This window comes from Myzus persicae, unplaced genomic scaffold (genome assembly GCF_001856785.1).
Source record: "Myzus persicae strain clone G006 unplaced genomic scaffold, MPER_G0061.0, whole genome shotgun sequence".
NCBI lineage: Eukaryota > Metazoa > Arthropoda > Insecta > Hemiptera > Aphididae > Myzus > Myzus persicae.
The window spans coordinates 291,998-306,426 of record NW_019100468.1 but is presented as its reverse complement, the minus strand read 5'-3'; the positions used below and the strand labels follow the sequence as shown (position 1 = coordinate 306,426).

Genomic DNA, 14,429 nt, shown 5'->3' with positions numbered 1-14,429 from the left:
TTTATTAGAAAGTTAAAACATTAATTATGTAATTATTGCTATTACTTAGTAACAAATACATGTGTCACATATATTACCCTATATTTAGGGTGGGTCCTTAAAAATGTAAATCTTCTTTATGTTTAAGTTCATTAATACAGTGAGTTCTGGTAAATGTGATTACTGCTTTATAGAATCAACTGTTAATTGAAAACAAAAAGGATAAACTCAAACCAAATATTATGTTAAAAATGTTAAATTGACTTTTTTTATAATAGCTATATTCCCGATTATTGTATCATTTTTACAAATATTTTTATCGTCTTTCAAAACTGACTATGTTAGGAGATCAACGGTTGGTGTACCCAAGGTTGGGCAAGTTAATGATTTTCTTAACTTGTCAAGTTAAGTTAATATAAGAAAAAGTAAGTTAAGTTAAAAGTTAACAAATGTATTTTTTTATAACTTTGTTAAGTTAAAAATGAATGGATAAAAAAAATAACTTCAGCAAAAATTTAAATATTTTTGAATCTTTAAGAATAATAGATCACCCACAAAATGGTTGATAAATTTGGAATTTGTGCCAAACTCACATTTCTGTGCCCATGTGGCCAACTATGTATTATGCTTAGCATTTTCTTACATAGGATTTAGGGTGGGCAATTGATAATTCATCCAACTCTCCCAACCATTAAAGAAGGGGGGGGAGTTAAAATAGTATACAAATTATACAAGTTCTACTTTTAACTTCTACTATTAATTTTAAATACAAATAATAACAAAAATCACCGCATTGGAAACAACAAATAAATAACTCAAAATCGACAAAATGTTAATTGAACTGCAGTACTGCGCAACACACTCGTCGCACATTTAAACTAATCTATGAATCACACTGAATGAAGCAATGAGTACAGTAAAATAACAATATCGTAATTCCAATTATAAATCGAAGAGTATAAATATTTTAAATCAGAGTACATCAGATATGTTCAGAATTAATTTTTTCCTCAAGAGTATTTTAATAATTTCAAGTAATAATGTATTTTTTGGGATGTGTGGCGTATACATTAAAATGTCACTAGAAAATGAGGAATTATAATACTTTAATGGTTTACAAGAAAACTAATTAAGTACACAAACATCTCGACCTGTAGTACCTTATTGAAAATACCTATATGAAATATGTATCAAACTAAACTGGTAATAATTATTTTTCATTAATTATACATTTCCCCATTTGTTTTCTATGATATCTAATGTCTCTCAAGTCAAAAAAGTTATAAATCAATGGGTTGTATTAAATTTGAAATTTATCTTTTTAAGAAATCTGTATAAAATTAACTAGAAGCGTTAAATATGTTAAAAATTTAACTTATAAAGTTATAATTTAGTTTACAAAAAAAAAGAACGAGTTACTTAAATTAATTTTAATTTTTAACTTGTCAATGCCCAGCCATGGGTATAGGCGTATAATTGTATATAGACTTATTGTATCAATATACACATCCCGTTGCTAAGTAAAATTATTGTAGTTTTATTTCAAAAATGTTTAGAAAAATCATTTTTTATCAAAAAGATAACACAATATTTTACAATAAATCAAAAACTTGCAATTTGTTTAATATAACAATTATACAATATAAGTGATTTTAAGTTTTTACTTTAAAGTAACATTTAATTCTTGTGATTTCAATTTACTTAATTAGCCAATATAAATCTTATACAACTTTAAAAGTGATACTATTATCAATTCTATAATAATTGAAAATTAAAAATATTTTTATATGTTTATAAACATAGAATATACAAGCAAGTCTTAATAATCAAACATTTGGTTTACTTACTTTTCATTAAATTATATGAAACTATTTTTAAACAGGAAATTGACTAGTAACAACGTAACACTCGCTGAACTTTTGAGATATTTTTTCAGTTCTTACATTTTAATATTTATAAATCAAAAATACAGTTCAAATTGAATTGATATTTTTTATAATGGAATATTTTGGTGCGTGAAAATTTTTGGGAGATCTGGTCCATAATAAAGTTTTGTATTATTTCCTAAAGATTCTATGCGTTTCATTTCTAAATATTCTTTAGTTAGTAATAACTTATTAGAATCAGCTTGCATTTTAATACGGTAAAATTCGGCATCTGCTGCACTCTTTTCTTTGTCCAAATGAATTGTATCTAAATTGTCATATAAATATAAACATATTAAAATACCTTCAAAACAATTATTTAAATATTCATACCTTCTATTACAGATATCTGTTTAATAGATTCTTTTTCCATAATTTTCTGTTCAAATTCAATTTTTGATACTTGTGCTTGTTTTTCAGCTTCTATAATAGCACGTTTACGTTCCGTTTCTGCTTCTTTTTCAACGACTTTCTGTCTTTGTTCGGCAATGAGCAGTTTAGTTTTTTCTGCTTCCCTAAAACAATCAATTATACATTACTTAAACGTTAAAATGTACCAAGTTTATTTTATTACATGATTTCATAGTTTTTGCGTATTGTCTCTGGTATTTTAGGTTTAGTAACACGTACAGCATGTACTTTGAGTCCAGGAGCCATTTCTGTTAAATCTTTTTGCAATGCCACTTTAAGATTTTCGTCGATTTGATCAAATAGATCTATGTATACCTATAAAAAAAAATATATCATGATTTTAAGAATTATTTCAATATATCAAAGTAAATAATATAAATCGACATTTACTTCATGTAAATTATGAACACTGCAGAACTGATTAAGTTCATGATGTACTTTATTAAATATTAATGTTTTGTCGTAATCTGCTGTATAATTCTTAACAATATCAAAAACTAGAAAAAAATAAAAAATAATAACTGTAATACTGATTTTTATAAGTTTAAATTTGATTAAAAATTGTTACCATTTAATGAATAGTTAACATTGATTGTATTTTATTAAAATATCTAGCATCAGCAAATTTGATTATTCTAAAAGATTAAAATATGTTGGTAGCACAATATTGTAGTGCCTAATCATTTTTAATTTACATTAAAGCAAGTGTTTTATGGCTACTCTACTATACTATAAAGCAGCGGGTTTCCAACCCTTTTATTTATGCAGACCAACAATTATGCAAAAAAAAACTGAGAGACCAGAGACCCATTTACCTAATATACAGGTATAAAATATAAATGTACACAAATAATACGATAGAAGATATATAGACATGTATAAAATTGAATAAGAATCTTGATGATGTCAATTAAAATTGGCTGACCCTTGACTTACTCTTGACTAGCATCCACAGCCTAGTACCACATTGTCTGAGGCCCACAAGTGGGCCCCTCCCCATAGGTTGGGAACCGCTGCTATAGAGTATGGATTGAAGCGGAGCAGTGATGCTGTTAATTGTGAATGCTAATTGCTAGTGAATCATATAGAACCAATAGTCTAATGCTGTGGAGTGACCCACCCAAATAATAGTTGGGCTTTACAGTTTCCAAATAAGTTATAATATGTACAACTTTATTGATCCTCAGTGATATCAACCTGAATAATAAATTCATGATTTGCAAAACAAAACTATACATTTTTTAAATTATATGTTATTTATAATTTTATATTTACTATCACATTGCTTATTTGCCTGAAACAATATCCTAAATTATGATTTTGCAGTTCAGGTGAGATTTTAAAGTAACATAAAAAATGTAAGAATCTGTTTATAAAATTTGATCCCACATAATATTTATACCTATTTTAGCAAATATATTTTTTAATTATATTTGTTACTACCTAGTTCAATTGATTCTATCTCTATACATTCATACTAGAGATGGACCCAACTGGGCCTATGTCCCATGATCATAATATCTAATAATTACAAATAGTTTTATTTTACCACTTGAAGCATTTAGAATATTGACCACTTCAATTCTATCAAAATAAATCATTACACCGCCACTTGTGCCACAAGGAACATTTTTTACTTCATCTGTTTGAAGTGTAACCTGAAAATATAAAGGAACATAAATATTAAGATATATCACATTAATTTTTATTTCATCTGAAACATGATTGGTACTAAATACTTACTTGTACAGACCGAAAAGTTGTTAGGAAGGGCATCATTATGTGGTAACCAGGATAACTAATTTGGGATAATAATGCTCCACCCTACACCACAAACAAGTCGTATACATGAGTACATTTAAAAAGTAATTAAATCACTAAGACGTATTTACCCTATAGTAGACCGCCACGTGCCCTTCATCAACTCTATGCAAGCAAAAGTGAGTCAATACGGCAGTCAGTAGTAAGAGCAAAGGTAATACATAGGATAAGTCTGCCATTTCCAGAATAGGTAGTTGCAAAGTGGATATTTCTCAAATTCGTATAAATTGACAGAGTGAAGTGTTTAAATTTATGACCAAAATAATACTGATATCAAACAAAAAATTAAAGTACAGAGAACTTGCAGCTCACATATATACAGTGAGAAATTATTAAAACGGTATAAGAAAAAAAATTAATATTTTCTACAAAACAAAATAATCATTAATATTGAATGGAATACTACTGAGACACTGAGAATCGTACCACCGCTTAGTTAGTATTTTGAAAATATTGAGTAGACAATAATTAACATCACTATTCACTACATGCCTACATTAGACACTATTACAAGTAAAAAATATTTAATCCGTTATTGTCGTCAAAATTGTTATAATAAATAATAAATGTATAATAGGTATTATTTTGGAACAAATTTTAAAAAAATAATTCATCAGATCAAAGTTGCACTCGTTTGTATTATCAAATCTCTACTGATAAGTGATAACAAAACGCCGCTCTCAAATCCACTGAACTAGGACGTATATTATACTATTTTTGTTATAGTATGCTGCCCAAAGGCCAAACCATAATATATTAATACGTATTATGATCATGAATATTAGACTATTAGAGAAATGTTCACGAACATGATCAAGTCATCACGGTGTATTATGAATATTATTATTTATGACGTTATTGCCGAATGGTAGTAAGGGGTAAGATCTCACCACAGATAATTGTAGAATTCTATTTATCGGCCGTGTAAGATATTATACTTCACTATATACCTACTATTGATACTATGTTCATGCTGAAGAGCAATCACTTTTTTTATCCATGATAACATTTTATTTTTAGGTTATGTAACAAACCCATTAAAAACAAACACATTTTTAAAACAATTCCGTGAAGTATGTAAATGTAATTAATAATTATTGAAATTTGAAATTGTTTCATGTTCGTTTAACTTAATCATCATGAGGGAGATCATTGGCGGCTTTTCAGAATCTGGAAGATATTATGCTGAAATCGGTGTTAACGGCAAGGTTAACGTTTGGGACACAAGTGCTGGTGATTTACGGCATACATATTCGCCAAGTGGACATCTAAACTCATCTGTCACCTGTATTACTTGGGTTCAAACAGATAATACTGACTTACTTTGTATTGGAACACAAAAGGGTTACGTAGAGTTTTATAATGTGGCCAGTGGAAGTATCCAGTCAAAAATCAATGTTCAATCAAAAGCCATCAAGAGCATTTATCGTTTGGGTCAACATTTATACATTGGCTCGGATGATGGTTATGTTGTTAAGTTTGATTTGAAGACTAATAAACTAGAAGCAAAAATGAAAGTTGGTAAAATGTGTGCGGTAGCTGTGTTACCTGATGGAAAGATGTTGACAGCATCCAGAGAAATTAAACTGTGGAATTTTCCTTCTGGCGAGTTGGTTCATAAATTTACTGGTCATAAGAATGAAATTCATTCATTGCACATTATAGAAGCTGACAAATGTTATTTATTGAGTTCTGCTAGAGACCGTTTTATTAATATATGGTCTCTTAGTGACCTTAAACCAGACCCATTAGCTTCATTAGTCGCTGAAGACAATATTTCTTCTGTATATGTACATAATATGCGTAATAACATCACAGTGACAGTAACGACAGAAAGTGGTACATTGCATGTGTTTGAACATGTACTTAATGGTTGTGTTGCACATCCACTTAAACCTCACGGAACCCTTCAAATAGCTGTTGACAATATTAAAGATGAAGAAACTGTTCAAATGCCCATTATATGTAGTAAAATTTATGATTCTGCAGTATATGTAGCCTATGGCACTAGACCATTTTTGGCATTTGAAAATATTAAATTACAAAAATTAAACAAATGTACATTTATTGCAAGACAAGACCCAAGAAAATCTAAATCAGTTGTAGGGAATCATATTATTAATCCAAATATTACAGACTCTAAATGTATTGAACTGAAAAATAATAGATCATCAAATTTACCGCTTGAAACTAGACTTCAAAATATGTCAGAAGAAATTGAAAACACAGTTCAAACTAAAGGCGAAAGTATTGTCCATTTGTTAATTCAAGGTCTTCGTAGCAATGATAAAAGTCTTTTAGAGTCTGCTTTATTTGTTAAAGATGAACGCACAATTGACAATACTGTTTCACGTTTACCACTACAATCCATTATCATGCTTGTACGTAAGCTAATACGGCTATCACAAGACAGAACACTGGTAAGTTCTGTAAGTGCTAAGTGGTTATCTGCTGTATTACGTATACACTCATCGCTGTTATTAGCTAATCCAGATGTTTTAGAAACGTTTTTGCCATTAGAAAATGTATTGAATACAAGATTAAACAATTTTGAACAGCTTGGATTATTAGAGTTTAAACTAAAAGCTGTAGTGGACAGTCTGAATTTTGACAAACGAGATAAAGAAAAAGAGCAAGATGCTCTTCTGGTATACAACGACTCGGATGATGAGGACAAAAGAACAACTGATGAAGAAACTCTATTAACATACAATGAATCTAACAGCGAAGATCAAAGTACATCTGATGAAGAAGAAGCAATGGATATAGACTTGAATGGTGATGATCATCCTAGTATATTAAGGTGAACTATATTAAATTACCTCCAAATGTTGTTCTGTATTGTATATTAATACAATTAATACCCATAAAGTGTCCTTATTTGTTTATAACAGAATTATTATTTTTGTTACAAGAAATGTCACTCAATTAAAAATGTACTATCTAATGTATAAAACATTTTCATACGTCAAGTTGAATAAACATTTTGTAAAAATATATATTTTTAATATTTTCTTTTTAAAATAATTTATTTGTAACTTTTTAAGTTCTATATAATATGTTTGTTTATGGTTTATTGTTTAAATTATATTAAGTTAAAAACAAAACAAAAAAGTTGTGACCAGTGATAAAAACTGATCTAATATTTATTATTTTAAAAACAAACTACAGTAGCTTGATCATTTTGAATGTACTATTGTTCCTAACACTGGTCTACTCTAAAATTTTTAAAAATGATTCTATACTTTTGAAATATTACAGGTTTCAGCAATACCAGCAATACAAATCTGGCCATGCTTATGATTATGAATTAGTTATTATGACTCATTACTCATAATAATATAGTTTACAGACCGGGTCACCTGGAGATGGGGTGCAACTTAAGTCTTTCATACCAATCCCATCAAAACACCAATTTAAAATCCTATGTACTACCATGATGACCTAATGAGTTTTAGTGAGAGTAAACCAAATCTGTGTCTTCTTTAATTTGAGGCTTGCTGTTATCTATATCCAGGCTCCAACATAATTATTGGGCAATGGATCCTTTTAATTATTTAAATTTTAAAATTACGTAAAACAATACTAATAGGTATAGTTAAATACATTATTTATTTGTAGTGACGCAATCCATAATTTCATAAAATACAAATAAAATAATAATAATATAAGTATTAAATGTGAATATTTAGAAAAATTGGTATAATTATAAGTCAAATAACAAAGTCATAGGTACATAATACAAAATACAAATATTGAATATTATAATTATATATAATGCCTTAACCTTTGTTTACTACAACATTTTCATCTGTCATATTTCTAATAGGTAAAGAAATCATAATGACTCAATTATGATTCCATATGTGACCCCTTTACTGACTGTTTTCTTTAATAGTGTTTATTATTTTTCCTTATATGAAATTTTTCTCAATATAATTTGAATTATTTACTATTAGCATTATATCGTGTAATGGTAATATATATGGTATATTGGTATGGTATGGTAATACAGTGGATTCCGCTTAATGTGGGCATGTTGTGACCAGCCCTGTTTGCCCACATTAAGCTGTTGCCCATAAAAACCGAATTAACATTGTTAATATACATTTGTATTGGGACCAGCTCTGTTTGCCCACAATAAGCGGATGCCCATATTAACCGGTGCCCACAATAAGCGGATTCCACTGTATACCATTACAAGTTTTCATATTTTTATAATTATAATATTACGTATAGTATTATATACTATACATAAATCACATACGCGTGTCATCTTTCATCCATTCTGTAATATGGAGTAAAGCTATATATATATATATATATATATATGTATAACTATTTTCAATTTTGTATAGTAAACAAAATTTATAATAATCGTTCGGCCTGCTAGACATTCGTCAGCCGAATCAGTCTCGTCTCACCACTTGCTCCGTGTATTGTTGCTGCCAGGTCATCGGTAATGTAAAATATTTTATATTACATTTTATTTTACATTTTAAAATATACATTAAATTATACTCGGTATAACTAGTTGTCTTGTCGAACATCCAAATCTTTTCACATTCCCCCGTTTGGTACAGATCTATCACTACGGATACACATTACACAATCACACACCGTATACGGTATACCAGTAGCGATAGACAATAATTTAATTGTTAGAACGTAACAATTGTTTAGTAGTATCACTACAGAAGAAATTAAAAAAATTAAAAATATTAATAGATTTAATCTATTCTGTGGTATTACTATAAAAAAAATGTAGTAATGTACTAATGTCTAATAGGGTAGGTATTCGGACGTTTCCCACCTGAATCAATGTGCATTATATTATTAACATACATATTTTGTTTTATACATGAAAATAGATTGGAAAATAGATAGAAAATAGATTTTTACCCGAAGTATACATTCATCATATTATGATATTTTATTTTATATTATTTTATAATTTCCGTGAGCTATATTACCAGAAAAAAATATATCATTGAATATTATTGAGGCTATTTGATTTGTATTATTTAATTTTGTATTTTAAATTTATTTGCATTGTATATTATTTTTAAATATTTTTGTTTTTATTTTTCGTCTGGAGGGAATATATGTGGCGTTCAGGGGGGGGGGGACGTCCATTGTATCAGCGGTGAAAAGTCACCGGAGGGAGGGGGTATAGGAATTCTAAGAAGGCTGAATTTATTAATAGTTTTCTTCTTTTTTATTATTTTGAAATTTTGATTTTCAAATATCTACAAATAGGTCCACTAGAGTCAAGTATTTTGAAGTATAACTAGTATAAGTACTGATTTTATAATACGTAATTTAACAAAATAATTAGCGATTAATAAATAAACAAAATTATTACTTACTTTTTCAGAGGGTAAATCTCTTTTTATATGTTTAATATTTAATTCAATTGATAGTTTTTTTTTAATGTAGCCTGTATCAGAGGCTTATATATGATTTTTTTAAGGAGGGGGCATGAATCTATCAAGTGGTCTCTAAGTGCTAATACGAGGGAGGAAACCCCCGCATTTCCCGCTCAGAGTTCTGACTACCCGATGAGGGCTCAAACAATAAACTTATTAAAGTTTATATGGCACATTAATACATTTTGAAATTTAGCATTTATTCGAAAGAGGGCTCGGAAGTTCTAGCAAATGCATATTTTTCTTGGTTCGTCCTAGAACATCCAAAGTAAGATACAAATATGTTTCACACTTCTTTGATGTCATACACGAAATTTTATTTTACTATTTTTTTTTGCAATATTTTCAACATAGTAAATTATCATTTTGATGTAATAAAGGGGATGGTTGGTAGTAAAAATATTAAAAATGTACAATTTGCTTCAAAGACTCTGAAAGTTCGCGCCGCCGCTGGTCGGCTTTATCTAGTTGCTTATATAATATGTCTATGCCGAACAACAATATAGCTGGCAGCTGCTGTGTACATCATTGACATTTGTGTGATTTATTTAATGCATTACATTCATATGGCCGTCGATGAACTGTTCCGTACCTATATCATATTACATAATTTCAGAATTATTTTTGTTTAATCTATCTATACATATAAAATCCAAATACCACTGACTCACTGATCGCTGTATCTCAAAAACTACTCAACGTACGGACTTGAACTTTGGAATAGAGGTTCTTTTCATATTTGTACCGTGCAATAAGAAAGGATTTTCAAAAATATTGCGTTTTAGTGGAGTAATCATTACCAAAATCGTCATACCTTTTTTTAAAAACTTTTTTAGTCGCTGGCTGAAAATAAATAACAATCAAAATATCTCGCGTTGCCCGGCAACGATTTTGATTGTTATTTATTAATTGTTTATTGTTAGAGCAGAGTTTGGCTTATTTTGATAACATTTTAGATTCTGAGTGGAACGATGAATGTATTGATTTTACAATGATGTGTGTTTTTTTATTTTTTTTTTATTTTTTTTTGTGTCTGCCATCACCTTTTAGGACAATACAACTGCTTCGATTTTCTTCAACAGCAACTTTTCTGATTGGAAAGTGAATCTAGTTGTTACTTTGTGGGGTCAAAAGTTAAAATTTCCCAGTAGTTTTCAAAAGCGACGTGAAAAACAAAAGAAAAATTAAGGAAAAACGGGGATTTTTGTGTAGTGGTAATTATTCCTGGGCGCCCTATACCAGTTAATTTATGATTATCATTTAATTATCTGTTTGTATTATATAATATATATTGTCGATCGGTGTCATAAGCACCTTAAAATTATTTTACGTGATAGTATTTTGTATATTCTTGGGTTACCCATTCCGCTCTTGTCTACTACACAACACGCGAGTCGTTGCCGACAACCGCCGATTATTGTAGGATCGGTAACGGCGCCAAACACAATCCTTATACAGTTTATATACCACCTATAATATCCGCTGGTGTTATGCGTTATTTCATAATTTATTTCGCAGTTTCTTCGGTATTATTTTTTGATATCTCTTGGAGCATAATGTAATAGGTACAACGTGAAGTAACGTTTAAAGTGTAAGTCGATAGTCATTACTCATTACTCTGTATAAACAATTTCTGTCGAAAATAAATAGGTATTTTGAAATACAATTGATTTATATACTCAAAAAACCGAAAAAACAATATTTTTTTGGAAAGTATTTTTATTAACTTAACAAAACAAATGTGTTAATGTGTTGTTTAGCAAAATTTTTAAATGTGGTTCAAAAACAAAACAAAACGTTGAACATATAATTTTGAAAAAAATCGTTCCAAAAATAAATTAGCACAAATTGTTATAATTAACATTTTGTAAGTTTAATTTCGAAAATGGGGAGGCAAAAATTTTGAAAATGGAGATAATAGTTCTATTTGAAGAAATAAGCTCAGAGTGGCTGTTATTATACATTTATGCGTATGATATTTAAGGCCAAAAAAGGGGGAACAAATCAATTTGGAACAATTTATGAATGAAGCGAAAAAACACAAGATAAAGGTATAATTAAATGAAAAAAAAAATACTCCGGACAGGAGACACAATAAACAAGGGGGGGGAGGATACGAGATGGCGAATTGGTGCGGTATATGCACAATACTGGCTACTGGTCACCTCTGCAACATTCTGACGACCGGTCCCGCGGGTTGGCGAGTGTCGAGGGCGCGTTCGCCCGGACGCGTGACGACCTTGCCCGGCCGGCGAGGCCAGACCGAGACGGCCGTGGGAGCGACGGTTGACTGCGACGAGCGGCGGCTAGTGCGCGATGTTGTGCGCGTTGACGGTTGACGGTGACGACTCTGCAGACTGCACACGGCGGAGACCATAAATAACAGGCACGGAGCTGGTGAAACGAGATTTAGTGCCGCGGAATCGGCGGCGACCAATCATCGCCGCCTTGGAGTCGCGCGCCGCCGGACCCTGAAACCGCGAAGTTTCCTCGAGTCCAGCGCCGCTGACGTCCTCGTCCCTAGCACATATCTCTATCGCTCACCCCGGGCCAAAGTCTCCGCCGCTACCGTCTTAAGGAGTTGCCATCGCCGTCGTCATCGTTGGTACCGGTCGGGGCGGAATCGTTGCCCACGCCGGTGCCTACTAGTCGCCGCGTCATCGTCGTCTTCCATCAGTCCACACGACCGTACTGCGGCCGAGCGCCCGCCGAGCCGCCAGAGGGTCTCGCGTGTCATCACGCCCGGAGCGCACTACGCCCGCTAACCCATCGCGCCACGGGTGGTCGGAGAACGTGCGCGGGTGACATACCGCCTTGCACCTGCGTGCACTGTCTCGTATCCTCCCCCTCCTAAGCGTCGCCGTCATCCTGTCCGGCGTCTTCGGGCCCGAGGGGGCTTAACTCTGGGAACTGCGGACGTCTTCACTTCGGCAGCAACACAGAGCGCGGAAAATGCGCTTGACGCGTTTCCACCCAGTCGAAAGTCTGTTCCGACGGGGTGGAACGCATTTTCCGGGTGTTTTTGCCGGGTCCAACCAACCGACCAGTTCTCCAAAACTGTTTAGCACTTGCATTCCCTCGACCGGCTGCTGATGTTCGTCACCCAATACGTCTTCCTTCGCCTCGTCGGCGAGCGGCCCATCCACGAAAGTTGAAGTGGTATCGTCAAGCTCCAACTTCGGGGATGGCGCGTCGCCACTCGTCGATGTATCGCTGGCCACGGCGCTTATGACGTTCTCTTCGTAGTCCTTCTGAACTGCGTTGTTGTCTAGCGGTGCGTCCTCGGTAACGGAAGTAGAACCTACTTCCGGTTCCTGTAACTCGAGGGACTGCGCTTCGCCGCTAGACGATGCATTACCATCCACGGCAGACAGAAGATTTTCTACAGATGTTATGAGATTTTCGTCTTCTTCTTCTTTACAATCGTCATAACCGCCGTTTATAATGTGTGTTACTATTCCTTCTAGGATCTCCAATAGTATTGCATTTATTTCGTCTTTATTTTGATTGATGGCCATATTTGATTCTTGCGTAGATATACGTGCGGTCTAATTGAACTCAGAATTGGTAATAATAACTAAATTTCAAATACCTTCAAACACTGAGACCGATAAAATTGAAAATCTCCCGGGCGACGTTTATTACAAGCCAGCTATAGTATACGTCCATCGTTCACAGCCAGCAGCATCAGGATTTCGAGTTTTTTTTCCATCATTATTATTATTATTATTTTAACAGTATTATTTTAATGAGCATTTCGGGTAGTATTTCAATTTGTCCTCATCTGCTGATTCCACCTGATTTATATGTTGGGGTGGTCTTTTTATATTTATATTATATAATATAACCTTTTTACTAGCTCCTTACGATTTAACTGTATAATATAGACACACGTTTTTTCGAATATTTTATAGTTAATACGACGACGATTGAGCGCACATAATATTATCATTAAAATGTTATGTTATAGTTTAATATATTTTAAGTACTATTACATAATGGCCCAAAACATACAATAACTAGAAAGGACTAGGTAGATTTTTAACAAAATCGATTTTGGTTTTTGTTGTAACTCTAAAACAAATGACCGTAGATATATGAAATTTTCACTGAATGTTGATATTAGCATTTTCTAAACACGATAAAATTTTGAAAATAATTTGACTCTTTTTGGGATGTTTACGGACTTTGTCAATTTTAAATTTTCTTAGTTTTTTTTTCTATAAATACCAATAAAATTTTATTTGTTGGGCGAAAAAGCTTGAAAATTTAATACAAGGCTCCTAGTATATTGTTTCAAAGGCAGAGGAAAAAAATTAAAAATCCTTTGTCACAGTTTTTTTTTATAAGCATTTAAAGTTCAAATATTGACAAAATACGTAAAAACGTCGAAAATTTGGAAATTATTTTAAGTTAAAAATTCATAAAAAATTTTGGTAATAACCAAATGCCAAATGACAATATTAATGTTAAATGCGATTATTATGGCTGTTACATAATTTTATCTAATAATATAATAAGTAATTACTTATAGTCCGACGTTTGAACTTAAAATTTAAAAATGATTATAGGTAGCATGATATTTCATCTTTATCATAAAGATATCGTAAATAATTGTAATATATAAATATCGTACAATTATAAGGAATTAAAAACATTAAAATAAACGAAAACCGCATTTTATCAAACAAATAACAAATTACAGTTAATTTTTATTTGACTACTTAAATACTGTATACACGATATCTAAATATATTAATTTTACTCTTTTAGTTTAGAAGCAGGCTCTTATACTGGGGAGAGGGGTTAGGGATTCAACCTCCCCCCCGAAATTTTTAAAGTAGGTATATAATATTTATAATAT

At 31.6% G+C, this 14,429-nt stretch overlaps 2 protein-coding genes across 2 annotated transcripts; one reads left to right on the top strand and one right to left on the bottom strand.

The window, feature by feature from the left end:
• Positions 1-1,918: 1,918 nt before the first annotated feature.
• On the bottom strand, positions 1,919-4,315 carry LOC111032444 (erlin-1-like). The gene is made up of 7 exons (XM_022312819.1): positions 4,208-4,315; positions 4,059-4,139; positions 3,865-3,973; positions 2,706-2,812; positions 2,479-2,630; positions 2,238-2,419; positions 1,919-2,172 (listed from the first exon to the last, which is right to left on the bottom strand). The coding sequence occupies exons 1-7, from the start codon at positions 4,313-4,315 to the stop codon at positions 1,973-1,975; spliced, it is 939 nt and encodes a 312-aa protein (XP_022168511.1). The 3' UTR covers positions 1,919-1,972.
• Positions 4,316-5,161: 846 nt separating this feature from the next.
• LOC111032370 (WD repeat-containing protein 43) lies at positions 5,162-7,125 on the top strand. Its single transcript, XM_022312701.1, has one exon. The coding sequence runs from the start codon at positions 5,276-5,278 to the stop codon at positions 6,941-6,943; it is 1,668 nt and encodes a 555-aa protein (XP_022168393.1). The 5' UTR covers positions 5,162-5,275; the 3' UTR covers positions 6,944-7,125.
• Positions 7,126-14,429: the final 7,304 nt, after the last annotated feature.

Bases quoted from the DNA above. Each gene is read 5' to 3' on its own strand.
- LOC111032444 (XM_022312819.1), bottom strand. From the start codon at position 4,315: ATGGCAGACTTATCCTATGTATTACCTTTGCTCTTACTACTGACTGCC. The intron at 2,420-2,478 runs GTAATAAAATAA...TGATTGTTTTAG, and splicing joins CGCAAAAACTATGAAATCAT to GGAAGCAGAAAAAACTAAAC. The intron at 2,173-2,237 runs GTATGAATATTT...ATGACAATTTAG, and splicing joins ACAGATATCTGTAATAGAAG to ATACAATTCATTTGGACAAA.
- LOC111032370 (XM_022312701.1), top strand. From the start codon at position 5,276: ATGAGGGAGATCATTGGCGGCTTTTCAGAATCTGGAAGATATTATGCT.